Source organism: Notolabrus celidotus, chromosome 16 (assembly GCF_009762535.1).
Source record: "Notolabrus celidotus isolate fNotCel1 chromosome 16, fNotCel1.pri, whole genome shotgun sequence".
Lineage (NCBI taxonomy): Eukaryota > Metazoa > Chordata > Actinopteri > Labriformes > Labridae > Notolabrus > Notolabrus celidotus.
Genome location: NC_048287.1, coordinates 17,647,220 through 17,661,600, shown reverse-complemented (window position 1 = coordinate 17,661,600; position 14,381 = coordinate 17,647,220). Strand labels below are relative to the sequence as shown.

Sequence of the window (14,381 nt, the reverse complement as noted above, 5' to 3'; positions counted from 1 at the left end):
TGCTCTATTGATGAGTCACCTCACATACTATATGGCCTCTGATGTCCCCCATGACCCAAGCATAAAGACAGATGGAGAAGTATGGGCGGTGAGAGCCAGTGCATCACCAGGGTTGTCAAGTGGACGACACCCTTAACTGGCTTTTTGCCAAGTTGGGTTCAGGACACCTCGCAGAGGTTCAGCTGTATATGAGATCCATGTTTGAGCAAGGATTCTGTACATATTACACACCCTAACTTTTCTTGAGAGAAAAAATGTCTTCTTTTTTTTTTTACTGTACTGCTGCCTGACGATCACAGCTATCCAGTATAAGTAATCAGCCTTGTCCCTTTTGTCCAGATTTTCTCCAGATCCTCTGAAACTTTTAAGGTATTACTGTAGTGTTAATTTTTTAGTTTTTTCTATGATAAAAAAAAAGAATTAAAAAATGACTCTACCTTCACCAAGTTTTCATGAGAGAGAACAGGAGAGAAGAGGCAGAAAACTCAAATATTTGAAGAATTTAGAGAGAAACAATGTTCTATTTATGTTTGTAAATCTTTGTATTGCTTCATTTTCACTCTGAGAGTGAAGTGATAACACTTAAAAAACAAGCCTGACTTCTCCAAATAAATGTCCATGTCACTTTCAAATCACAGAGTTGGACCCCCGCTCAGAGTAAGGTGTTGAAAATGTTCGGGCCCAGCCGAAAATGATCTATAATACCTCTGGGTAGCTCTGAAGTGCTTTTATAGCAGATATCTCAGGAAAACACTTACCAGTCACGGAGAGAAGCCATCAGCATAGATGAATGATTTAATAATGCATTACAAATTGTCCACATGGGGAAAATCAACCAGCTTCACAGCAGTTCAGAGGCTGATGTTTTTTGGAAGTATTGGTCTTTTTTGCTGGAAGCATCATTTTAAGCTTTAATTATCCATGTAAGTAGTTGCCAAGCAGCCTTAGTCTTTTTTCAATCTAATCTCCCCTCATTAAGGCATGGGACCTTTGCAGGATCAGTCGGAATCTTTACAGTGCTTTTTTTTTTAGACACAAAGTTCTATAAGAGGAGGTGTTCCTTCCAATATCGGTGACCTTTATGGTCGCCAGACAGTTTCTTGAGTCTTCTACCTTCTGTTTCAGGAGAGGATTTCATAATTACACCTTCATTCTGCAGCTCTCAGTTGTTCGGTGCTTCGCGAGCGTGCAGTTTCATATTTTATCGTCACACGCGCACAGACCCTCTGTATAGATTTATGTTTTAATTCTTGTTTTAATATTGGAACAGATTGAATATGCACACGCTGTACTCCTAACGATGCACTGGGGTAATGATGTCATAGCAGGAAGTGAATTAAGAGCTGTAAGCATGAGTAATATGTGTGTGAGCGCACGTATGAAGAGACACTGTGGGGAGAACTGAGAAAGCAGAGAGAGGAGACGAGGAGGGTTAGTTTGCAGAAAAAGAAAGTGGGGTAATGGAAAGGCTAAACTGCAAACACAACTGCAACTCAAGTCTAGCTAGCTACACATGACTATTATAGATTAACAAAGTACAAATACGAAAGAACTAGAAATGACAAAAGAGGAAGAATCTGTCTGAAGTGACATCACTTAGCGTAGTTTGTGCATTAAGCTAATGTAATAAGCTGAGTATTCTTTCTTTGTAAAGGGTTAATCTAGATTTGTTAGAAGTGGATCCCCTGAGAGTTAATACTCACCTTGTCTCTATGCCTGCTGGTATGATTAAAATTAAGTATGCATAATAAGCTTTTACAGTCGTTTTTCATCTGAAAAGGACAGGCATCTAATGATTTAACACTGGAGCACAAGAGTAAACTAAAAAATTAACAGAAATCTAAATGCGTTAATACAAGATATTTCTTCTAATAATTTAATCCGTTGTATATGTTACTTTGAAAATAATGTATTCCTAGGGCTCATGGCTCAGAAGAATGTAGTGTTTGGCAGCAGTAGTAGTGACGTTTACTTGTTTGTAGAGTAAAAATAATCTCCTAGTGCATATTTTCATCCACACTATATGTTTAGAATATTTCACAATGACTCAATTTGATATTAAAATATGTATGTAGATCTATCTCATAAAAAGATTATATACACAGATTCAATTGTAAAAGGCTTCTTTAAATCTTTGGGGTTACAATCAGTGTTTGTTGTCCAACTGTTACATTATCTAACAGTTTATTGTCTCCCTCCCAGGTCAGCTTGATTCAGTATTAAACCTCCACATTAGTGTACCAGTTTTAAAGCAACCTCAATTCCATAAAATCTGGGACACTGTGTAAAATGTTCATGGAGATACACTATGATGGTTTGCTCATCACTGAAACCTCATATTTAATTAAAAATAGTGCTAAGACAACTTATCAAATGTTGAAACTAAATACAACATATATGCTCATTTTACATGTGTTGCCAGCAACACGTTTCAAAAAAGTTGGGACAGTGACATGTTTACCATCGGGTTGCATCACTTCTTGTTTTAATTACTGTAAACAATTGGAAACCAAGGAGACTGGTGTTGTGACAGGTAAATGTTGTACCATTCTTCCTGATAACAGATTTCACCTGCTCTACAGTTTGGGTCTCCTTTGTCATATTTTTGTGTCATGGTGCGCCAAATGTTTTCAATAGATGACAAGTCAGGACTGCAGGCAGCAACCAGAGTCTTCTACTATGGAGCCACACTGTTGTAATACATGCAGGATATATCTTGGCGTCTTCTTGCTGTATTATACAAGGTCTTCCCTGAAGGCATTGTCTGAATAGCAGAGTGTCTTGATCCAAAACTGAATATATTGTTCAGCGTTAACAGTGCCCTGTAAGATGTGTAAAAATAGCCATGCCCTGGACACATATGCATCCCCATACCAATAGGGTTGCTGGGCTTGAAACTGGTGATAACAAGCTGGGTGGTCATGCCCTCTTTAGAGCTGAGGATAAGGCGTCCATGATTTCCAAGAATAATGTCAGACCACAGGCCAGTTTTCTATTTCACGTCAGTCCATCTGAAATGGGCTCGAGTCCAGAGAAGTCATCAGCATTTCTGCATCAAGTTTATATATGGTGTCCACTTTTCATGATTCAGTTTCAACCTGCACTAGTGGATGCAGCGACAAACTGCAGTAGTTTTTGGATGTGGTTTTGAACCCATGCAGTAATTTCCACTAAAGTCATGTCTTTTTTTTTCACTGTACTGCCGCCTGAGGACCCGAAGATCACAGCTATCCAGTATGAGTTATCTTCCTTGTCCCTTTTGTCCAGAGAATTGTCTAGATTCTCTGAATCTTTTAAGGTATTACTGTAGTTGATGCAATTCTCCAATTATTTGCAATTTTACCCTCTGGAACATTGTTCTTAATTTGCTATTTGCTCATTCAGTCTCTCACAGAGTGGTGAACCTCTTCCCATGTTTAGTTCTGAGAGACTAATCTTGTATTCACCTTTCTCTTCATCATTTTCAGTGCTCTCAAGTTTTGACCGTAAAAAAAACCCCACTAAAATAAAAAATGACCCAAAATTACATCAAGAAGACAAACAAAACAACAACAAAAAAACATGCAAATAAACGAAAAAACAAAACATTTTTACCATCTTAGCAAAGACATAATTTGAAGGACTAAACTACCATGTAAGCATATATAGTCCACTGCTATTACAGGGTTACATTTACATAGAGTAGCTAAAATATACCAGGTATAAATGCAAACTAAGAACACTGCTGGTTTTATTCACCCCATTTAATCTGCATTCTAAGTCATATTGCAGTATCATTGTTCTGCATTAATTTACTTTGTAAATCAGGAAGTGTGTGTGTACCTGATCATCTGAAAGCCCTCTATGTGTGTGAGAGAGGATGTGACTAATGGCAGACATCAGAGAATCCTACTGATCTAGGGCACAAGGTGACCCCTCTCTCTGTCTCACTAGCAACAACACACAAACACACACACACACACACACACACACACACACACAGACACACACACACACACACACACGCACACACGCACACACGCACACACACACACACACACACACACACACAGGAGAACACACCTTCTAAAACACTCTCTCAGCATTTTTGTGCTCCATTTTGAAAAACTGTTATTAGAGGGTACAGGTGTGGGATCGTGGCGTATACGCTGCCCATATGCATGTGCAAGCATGATGTGTGAGTGTGTTTTGATATTAATGGACTGCGAAGGTTAACAGCAGGGGTTTATCGGAGGAGACTGGTGAACATGAGAGGGCAGACCACTTCATACTCATGTTAACGTGTAGCGTAAAACGTTACAACCAAAGTGATATTACTTTCAAAAGAAATATCACCATGGAAATAAAACGGGAGCGAAACTGCACCTGTGTTTTGTCTCTGCATGATGAAAGCATCATACATCAAAGGGTGGATGTATGGAGGAGGATTATTATTAGCCACCTTTATATTAGAGCCGCACATATCTGAGGGTTACACAGGAACAAGGAAACTTTATTACCCAGGTGGGATGGAAAGCTGTCACCAAACCAAACACTCTGGCCATGTTAATTTTCAGCATCAATTTAGGGATCTTACCCCTGTTTTATAACAGAGTTTTGAATGGGTCCTTCTTCTTCTGCCCTCTCAAAGCTGCATTTTATAAACAGTTTATAAGCATCCACTTCTGTTTGTGTGTGCTGGCAGAAACCACAACCTCAATTTAAAAAATCCAGCTCACTGGCGCTTACTCTTGCTATGATATGGAAGTTGTCCTAGGGCATTTCTGCTTCTTTGAAATCAGGCTGTTAAGTCTGTTTGAAATTTCCCTATATGCTTCATATTTGTACTTTGATTTTCTTCTGTAGCATTTTACGCAAACAAACAAGCAAACAAATAGATAAACAAACAAACAGAAAGAGATAAAAATCATGTTGTGACTTTAGTGGCAGCTCTAGACCTGGAAATTGTACCTTTCAACAAACATTCTATCCTATTCCCACCCATCCTTGATTTTGATTGGTCAGTTATGGACAAGTGAAAGCTATGAGTGTGGCTGTGTTATAACTATTGAACTATTTTCAACCAAGAACGCAGTGTCAAAGACAGCTGGAACCAAGGATGTTTTATTGCTTTGGCTACTGAGCACTGACACCCTGAACTGCATGGGTTTTGTATGAAAAATAGGCGATGTGAGTGCAAAATCACTGGAGAAAAGTCAAAACTGTCCTAAAAATGAATAGAATAGTGAAAATACAGGGGAAAAAATAATTTGTCTTCTTCTCCTTGGTTTTTTCTCCCCTCGGAAATATGTGACACAGTCCAAGGAATGTTCATTTTCACCTTAAGTTTCCAATAACTCACCAGCCTATGTCTCCAGCGTCAGAAGTGAACAAAGCTTTCTTCATGAACTCAAATGTTTGTTCATAGAGTTGTGGGTCAAATCCCCTGACAAGCTAGCAAGATTTGGTGATACTGAAAAGAACACTGGAAACAAAATTCCCTGCTTCATTAACAGCGGTAGATGTACCCCTGAGCATGTAGCATAATCCCTGGTTACTATAGCGGGCCTGCACAAGCAGTCTGGTTGCAATGGGCGGAGAAGTCCTGACTGTCTTTTGAATTCAGTGTGTGACTTTGCAGACAACAGCAGACTTTGTTCTCACTTCACTTCAGACAGCAGCTACACACAATCCCATAGACACACTCGCACACACACACTCTGAGAAACAGGAAAGATAGAGATAGCTAAAAAAATTTATTCTACATCTATTTTAGTGTCCGTTGCTTTCACTACCTTGTTTTACAGACTTCTGCTTTGTTCTTCTGCAGAACAGCTACATGATTTCTTTTTCTTTTTTTCCTGCTCCCTCTGTCAGGAGTATTTTTGTACGTAGTCGGGCATGCATGTGTGCGTGAGCAGGGTCTCTACTTCTATCTTTAAATGAGCCAATTAAAGTTTAAGACCTTCGGAGCGAGGGCATTTTTTGAAACACTGGTTCATTCTGCCTGATCCTTAAGGGCCTATTGTAGGATTAGCTATAAAGGAAAAAAAGGAGATAAGGACCAAGGTTTTGTGAGCGTGTTTGTGTGTGTGTAGGTGTGTAAGTGTGTAGGGCTGTTTTTTTTTTTCTATCTTACAAATGTTCTGTCTCTTTCTTGTTTCAGGTTGTCAGGCAGCAACGTCCCCTCTCCCATCGTTAGCAACAAGAACTGGCTCCGGCTGCATTTTGTGACTGATGGCAACCACCGTTACCGTGGTTTCAGTGCACATTATCAAGGTAAGGTGTAATTACATCCAAAGCACAAGCCCCTTACGGTTTTTTTGTACATGTTTAGACTTACCTGCAGATCCATACACAGTACCTAAAGATGTATCCTTGATTGTTAAGGATGATTCTTTTTTTAAGTTCTCTCTTTTTCCTTTTCTTTTCTGCATTTTCATTTCTCGGTTTCTCAGTGCAATTTTTTCTCCTTTTTCAACTGCCAGTTTTTTCTCATCATCTTGCCTCTAACTGCCTTTAATTACGCTTGTTGACTCCAATCTTGCTGTCTCGTCTCTACTACAGTTTTCTCTCGCAGTTTCTCCTCGTTTCTCTACATCTCTCTCTCTCTCTCTCTCTCTCTCTCTCTCTCTCTCTCTCTCTCTCTCTCTCTCTCTCTCTGACACTTCCTTCTGTCCGGTTCTCTTCTAATACTCCTTTTTCTCCAGGGCGCTCGTGGGAGTTTAGCTAGAGTCTTCGGCATATCCCTGAACTGGTGTTAAAAAAAAAAAAAACATTGTCCATGTTTCCAAACAGTAATGATGAGAACTGGATGTGTGAAACAACTGCAGAGAGAGGCTGGAACACGCTTTTTATACTCTTACATGGTGTCACTTATTCTCACGTCAAATCTTGTTTATTTGTTCTTCTTTAAAAAAAATGTCACTCTTCATTTAACCCCTCCTTTATGAATAAGTAGCGGATGGTTCATGAGGTCTGTCTAGTTTAATAAGGAGCCCAGCCATGGGGCTGTCTGTGGTGTTTCATGTCCTGAGGCTTGTGGCGCACATGCAGCACAGTTTGAATCATGTTGTGATTGAAATAAACTGGCAGTAAGTGCATCAATCATTGTTACAATTAACTCCTATATTCTACCCATATACTTAATTTGTGTGTTTATGTCTTTAAAAGTTAAACCTGTGTGGGCTGAAGTCATAGAAACAGTAACGTGTACCTTCCTCTATGCGTCTGTGACCTGGTCTGGGTAGGCGGGCAACACAAGCACAAATCATGGTCATGCTTGACACCAAAATTGCACTGTGCCACTTGATTATTACTGACACGCTCCCCACTGCGCCTCGCCTCTCACTTCAGCACATTCTAGTTTGCAGCAAGTTTCCGACATATCAGGCAGACTCAGGCAAGAAAAATAAGGTGTGCATCCGTCCAAAATGCCACCTCGTGGGAGTCAAGACTGTTCCATGTGCTCTGTTGAAAATTAGGCCCTGTTTGTGTAACTTTCCATTATTTATTGTGGACATGCTTTGTTAGTGTATACAGGTGATGCTTTAACTTCAGGTTGGATTAAAAAAAATATGTCAGGACTAACACAAGAAACAAAACAAAACATTTTGCTCCAATCTTGTTATAGTTCTCCCACAGGCCCTCCTTTAAATTTCAAATGATTATTTTTTGTTCTTTATCTTGCCTTTTTTTATACGCACAATTGCAAATCATTCACACTCATTGTCAAACGTTGTGCTTGACTTCAGCAGTGGTTATTGTCATTTGCCAATTGTCTGCCTCAGTCATCAGTGACACACCTTTCTGAACACCTGTCAACGATTTGCTTTCATAGTATTTGACATCTACAGTTAGCAACCTTGAAACTTGCCAGTAAGTTACAAACAAGCATCAACACTTTGAGCAAGCCAGAGACTAATGGTAAAATGATAAATGTAGAACAATTGTTAAAATTAAGGGTTTTCTTTTTTCTTATTTTTTTAAGCCTTTCACAAAAATGTGATTAATTGATTAGCTCTTTTTTTATATATATATTTAGTTCTTGAATGCATTCTACAACATTTAAAATTAAATCACTTATTAATTTGATAGGTTTAAGGCCTGTCATGAACATTGTAAATTGCAATACTAAGGATCATATAGGACGAGATGTAAACTTGCACAAGTTGGTAGGAATAAAAGCTTCCATCTGTATACTTGGCAGGTAAATGGTATTATGCATTGCAAGTGAGTCCAGAAACTGGTGGTGGTGGCTGATTACTTGCCAGGACCGTATGAAGACTGAAGACTCTGCAGAGACAAGTAGGAGATGGGAAGGTGGAGGCAGGTGAATGAATCAACAGATGAACTAGCTGCTGAGAGATAATCATATTTAAAAAAGAGAGCTTAAAAGTGAAACGCTGACAATTAGTGCATGCCACTGTGCTATTGGATGAGAGAGTGCGTGCTACCGCTGATTAACCAATGACAGCAAATGGAGCACACAGCTGCAAAAGGGTGAGCTAATGAGCGAGCGAGAGGAGAATTAAAATACCAGTCTTCATGACTGAACTTTTGCTAGAGCTACATAAGTATAAAACACTAAATAACCAGGCATCATGTTGCAATTACAGGAGATAAAGCGTGCCATGGCCATTGCCAAAGTTGGCTCCTAAGAGTTAAATATAAAAGGTAGACCTTATTGGCTGCAATAGATCATTTTGATATTTCCCTCTATTTGCTGACAGCACATTTTATCCAAATGCACATTATAGGAAACCTCAATCCTCTTTAAAAACTGAAAAGTTAATTTAGCTTGTATAACTCTGGGATTCCAGCAGTTTTTATCTGTAAACTCAGTTTCTATAGAGCTAACTGGCATTATATCTGAGAACTAAATAAGGTGTCTTTATGACCCTGTAAGTGTTAAATATGTATCAGCCCCATGTGCACCTTGCAGGGCTGTGAACAATTAAGCCAATTAAGTAATTGAAACAGCAGTTAATTCAGTGTTGATTTTATATTAACTGCATAATTTCCCAATCTGTGGGTGTGACAAGCTGATTAGGTTAAATGCGACCCCAGAGGAAACCTCCAGGCAAACTTGTGCTCGGTTTTGAAAGAATAAAAGCTATGGACAGATGTCTGGGTTGCTTATCTGTTAATTCTTCCCTGTCAACTTGAGAATCTGGTAATGGTAACAAACTGCCAAGCAGATACTTGACTTTGATTTTCAATGAAGAACGCTCAATATGGCATACATTTTCTGAAATTTAAATGTTACAAAAAATATTCCAAAATGTCTGTCCTTTCTCTTCTGTTACTATGGTAATATTTGTTTTTCCCTCCCTTATTTTCCTTCTCACACCTCCAGTCCATCCCCACTCTTCTCCTCGTGTCCTTAATTGCTCCTCTCCTACATCTTCCCCTCTGGCGCTCTCAGAAATGATCCTTGATTGATTGATGGACAACCTGACCGCTCCCCTCAAGATTTTGCTTTTAATTGATATAATTGATCTTAATTGATTCTAATTGGTTTAAAAGGTTAATTAACATGTTAATGAGGGGTGTCAGTGAGATAGGGTTAGTTGATTAATTAGTGGAGTTCCTAACGAGCTTGTGATTGATTGGCTACTTCCTGTCAGCTGTCAGTCATCTCCATTAGCTTGCACATTTGCAGAGGGTCTCACAAAGTTACAGCTAATGGTTGTTCATTTAAAAAAAATTAAACCGCGGTCCTTAAAGACTTGCAAAAACTTACTCCAGAGGTCATCTTTGAAAGCTTCTTGCATTGCATGAATTTGCTGATAGACTCAGAAATATAATTAAATCTAGCATCTGGGATTTCATTAAACCAGCCAAGAGGAAAAGGACAGCTTGTGCTTTATTTATACAATTTTACTGTATTTGTTAGCATGTTTTATGCAAGATTTCTTAAGACATCAAATCCACTCTTATACATACAGTTTCCTTTCATAGTATTCCTTATTCTTTTCAACTTTGACTCTAAATCTACCCTACAAGTAATGTGTCGTTGTGGTTATTTAGGGTCTTGTTGTCTCCAGGAGAATAAATAATGACGACAAAGCCTTCAGGCAGGGTTGGTTTAGTTTAGTGGAAACACTGTATGCAAACAATTCCTAATTCGTTTCTGAGAAACTAAATGAACAAATATGCCTTGGCAGGGTTAGTTTAGTTTATATGACACTGTACGAGACCTCGGAGAGGGAAGTCTGGCTCTGTGTTCTGCCAGCTAGCTGGACAGACTGCCTGTCTGTTTGTCTGTGTGTTATAGGTCAGACACTCAGCTCATAAAAAACCCCACTCATCTGACTGCTGCCAAATTATGAAGTCCTGAATTGATAGTAATCTTCTTATGATTTATACCCAAGTTTACAGAGAGGCCAGGGCGGAGAGGCTGAAATAAACAAAGAACATCAAAAAGTAACAACAGAGAAAAAATGAGAAGAGGGCTGGTAAAACAAAAAGCCAATCCAGAGAGGAGATGAAAAGGAAAGGAGAGATGAAAACTAAGACAAATACACAGGGATAGCTAGCCAGAGAGAGATGGGTGGTTTGAGGGGACAAGTCACTTGGCAGTAAGGTTTGGCTAAATATTTAAGTATTTACATGAAGCATTTTAATGTCCCGCTGTTCTAAATGGCAGTTTCAGAGGGACAGGAAGTGAATGTGTGTGTTGGATGGCTGGCTAAGTTCTTGGACACAGGAAAGCCTGTTGGTGTAATAGTGCATTTAGAACAAAAAGCCTGCAGCTCCTCTGCATGGCTAAACAAAATTTACTGAGTTAATTGTCCATTTGGATGCTTAATTGATGCTGCAAAATGATTCACAATTGTAGGGTTTGAAAACATACCGCAGGCTATACTGGATGTTGATAGACCAGAATTAAAGGAATTAACCTTTCAATTCAAATCTCTCTCCCTTGAGGGAAACATTTCTTTTTATACATTTTATGCACAAGCTGCTCTTGTGATATTTATAATAACTCTGAAAAATTAATTATAGGATAGTATATGTATTTTATATTATAAATTAAATATAACAGTATGAATAATATAGTTATACCATAAAAAAGATTGTAGAGTCTATCAGAGAAAATCTGCTATTTATACTTGCGTCTTTAAAAAGGGGGTCTAATATTCAGAATGTATGCTATATCAGTATATCATGCATTATCTATTTGGGAAGCCTTTACAGTTTAATTCAAGCACAATCACCCTGTCCATTAGTATGTTTAATTGAAAAGTTATGTCTGTCTCTGAACAGGAGTAAATGCTTTTATACCTTTGGGTCAAATAGATTTGAATAATAAAGTAAGCTCATATTGGATTTTTAAGCATATTTTCAAACACACTATACAGTAGAGTCTTACTGGGGAACTTTAGCACAGCAAGATGAAATGAGAATGGATGTGTAGTGTCTCACCCTGGGAACTACTTTAAGTTCACTTACGTACCCGTGTACTTACAGCATGTGGTTCAGTACTGCCACATCCACCTTTAGGTGGCAATTACTATTGGAAGGCTGACTTACAAAAACATTCAGCTTCTATAATGTAGGTCTGCCATATAAACCACGTTTGTAACCTTATAATAATAATAATACATTTTATTTAGAAGCGCCTTTCAAAACACTCAAGGTCGCTTTACAAACAGATTAAAACACAATAAATAAAACAACACAATAAAATAAATAAAAACAACAAGCAAAGTAACACCAAGTTAAAAATGAAGCAGTGGAAATTAAGCAGGGAATGCAGTTTGAAACAGATGGGTTTGGATGAGTTCCAGAGTTGGGGAGCAGAGCGACTGAAAGCTCTGCTCCCCATGGTGCTGAGACGGGCAGGGGGCACAAAGAGGTGGAGAGAGGAGGAAGACCTGAGGGAGCGAGAGGGGGTGACGATGTGGAGGAGATCAGACAGATACGGGGGGAGAGTTTGTGGATGGCCTTGAATGTGTAAAGGAGGATTTTGAAATTGATTCTGAGTTTGACCGGTAGCCAGTGGAGCTGCTGGAGGACAGGGGTGATGTGGTGAAAGGAGGGGGTTCTAGTGATGATGCGGGCTGCAGAGTTTTGGACCAGTTGAAGTTTATGGAGGGATTTGTGAGGGACACCGAAGAGGAGTGAATTACAATAATCGATACGGGAGGTGACAAGACTGTGAACCAGTATAGCAGTGGTGTGAGGGGTGAGAGAGGGGCAGAGACGGTTGATGTTGCGGAGATGGAAATATGCAGACCGGGTTATGCTATTGATATGAGAGTTGAAAGAAAGTGAGCTGTCGAGGATGACACCCAGACTCTTTACCTGGGGGGAGGGGGACACTGTTGAACTGTCTATGGAGAGGGAGAAACTGTCGGCTTTGGATAAGGTGGATTTGGTGCCTACAAGGAGGAGTTCTGTTTTATTGGTGTTGAGTTGAAGGAAGTTGGAGGTGAACCAGGACTTGATCTCAGAGAGGCAGAGAGTGAGGGAGGAGGTTGGGAGAGTGGAGTCAGGCTTACTGGAAAGGTAGAGCTGGGTGTCATGCCAATTTTGCGGAAGATATTGCCAAGTGGGAGAAGGTAGGTGATGAAGAGGAGGGGCCCCAGGACAGAGCCCTGGGGCACAACTGAAGTGACGGGAGAGGGTTGTGAAGTGAAGGATTTGAGTTGGATGAACTGAGTGCGGCCTGTGAGGTACCTTCACTGATAAGACTATAGAAATGATAGAAAACCCTCAATTAGAGGCAGCCATTTTGACATCTGCATAGGAAGACCTCAGTGGGAGGTAATGTCACTGGTGTTGGTGGATGATGGGCTGTTGAAGAGAAAAAGACAGAGGTGACAGTTGAGAGATGCACCAGGTGAAGAAGTTCAGATGTCCTTTAGCAGAATTGTCATTCCTTGACAGGGAAGCCAATAGAAATGATGTCTTAACAGGGGTACCTTGAAGTGAAGTTACTGGATGAGCTAATGACTGAGGTGGATCCCTAATGTACTGTTTAAATTAGAAGGATAATTGTCTTCCTACTTAAACATTTGCTTAGAGCGTCATCACAGTAATTACAGTTTGAGACCTAAAGTCATTTACATTAATACATTACTTTCGACTCTTTATGACTAAAGTTTGACTTTATTTTCTGTGTCATTTCTTCAGTTTAAATTTGGACAGAGACTGGTGACTTTGGTGGCAAAGTTGCATGTTGAATCTGGAGAAACCATCCTGCGGTGAAAGGCTGAGCGATAAACCTTAAGTGACCTTCAACAAAGTACTAAAACCCAGCTGTTACTTTGCAGTGTGTAGTGACTGTGTGGAACAAGCTAGCTTCCAGATGTGGCTTTGTATGAACCACAGAGGTCGGACCCTAAGAAAAGACAGCCCCAGGCTGCAAGCTATAAAAGAGAATGAATTCTCAAAAAAGAATAGCAGCTCTCCCCGCCAGCTAAAAACCAGGAATTCATGTTGCCAAATAAACTCTGAGGCTGCAGGGATAATATACGAGAACACAATTTATACCATGTTTTTACCCTTTACATAGGTCAACTTATATCACTTTAGAGTCATACTGTCTGTGACATTCTCACTATATAATTTACAACAATAAAGAGGGAAAAAAGCCACGGACACCTAGGCAGCCAGTGAGTCATGCATGTTTTCATGTAGCCGGTGAGTAACACAGCCACTGGCAAGGTAAAGCCATTTTCACATGTAATCATAGATGATAGAAACTTCTGTCCCAAAATCAAAACACAAGATAACTTTTAATTGTTATCATTGAAACCACTTAGCTTTCGGACTTACACAGTAGCCTAGCTCTACTTTCAAGGTGGGGGAGTATATCTTTCACTTACTATAACTGTGTGGCCAGAGGTGAAATGCAATAAAAGTGTAGAGCTTGCACATCTGCTTTGGTGACTGCTACGTTTCCACTATGAAGAAGCTGATAGTCAGTAATGTGGTTCTTGTTGCATTTGGCAATGTTTAAAATCAAATAACCATACACATTTTCCTTTCAGTACCAAGAAAGATGAGACTTGCAACTTTCTTCTCATTCATTCAGAGTTCTTTCATATATGTAGCCACCATTTACATGTAAATGACTCCTGTCACAAGTCAGGTGGAAACATTAAAGAGTTGGCCCAAAACAGCATTTTTAACTTACTTGTGATGCTATTGTTTGTTTAATTAGTTAGCTAGCTTGCTACAGCTGACCAAATCTGAAAGGGAAAGGTGGCAATAACACATGCATTTAATCTAAACGCAAGAGAAACTTTAACACAAGAACTCTTTATTTCTAATGTAATTGTAAAGATTCACTGTAGACTATAATGCAATGGGGAATGGGGAATAAATGGGGAATTTATAATGTGGCAATCATAATGCTTTTCTACACACTATACCTACATGTCCATTAA

General features: G+C 39.4%; 1 protein-coding gene across 1 annotated transcript in view; it reads left to right on the top strand.

Annotated features, from left to right (window-relative positions):
* The window catches only part of LOC117828050 (CUB and sushi domain-containing protein 3-like), a 293,307-nt gene that overhangs the window by 151,018 nt on the left and 127,908 nt on the right, over positions 1 to 14,381 (top strand). Inside the window, exon 6 of the mRNA XM_034705024.1 lies at positions 6,146 to 6,258. Within this exon, the coding sequence (XP_034560915.1) occupies positions 6,146 to 6,258 (113 nt within the window). The remainder of the gene's footprint in view (positions 1 to 6,145; positions 6,259 to 14,381) is intronic.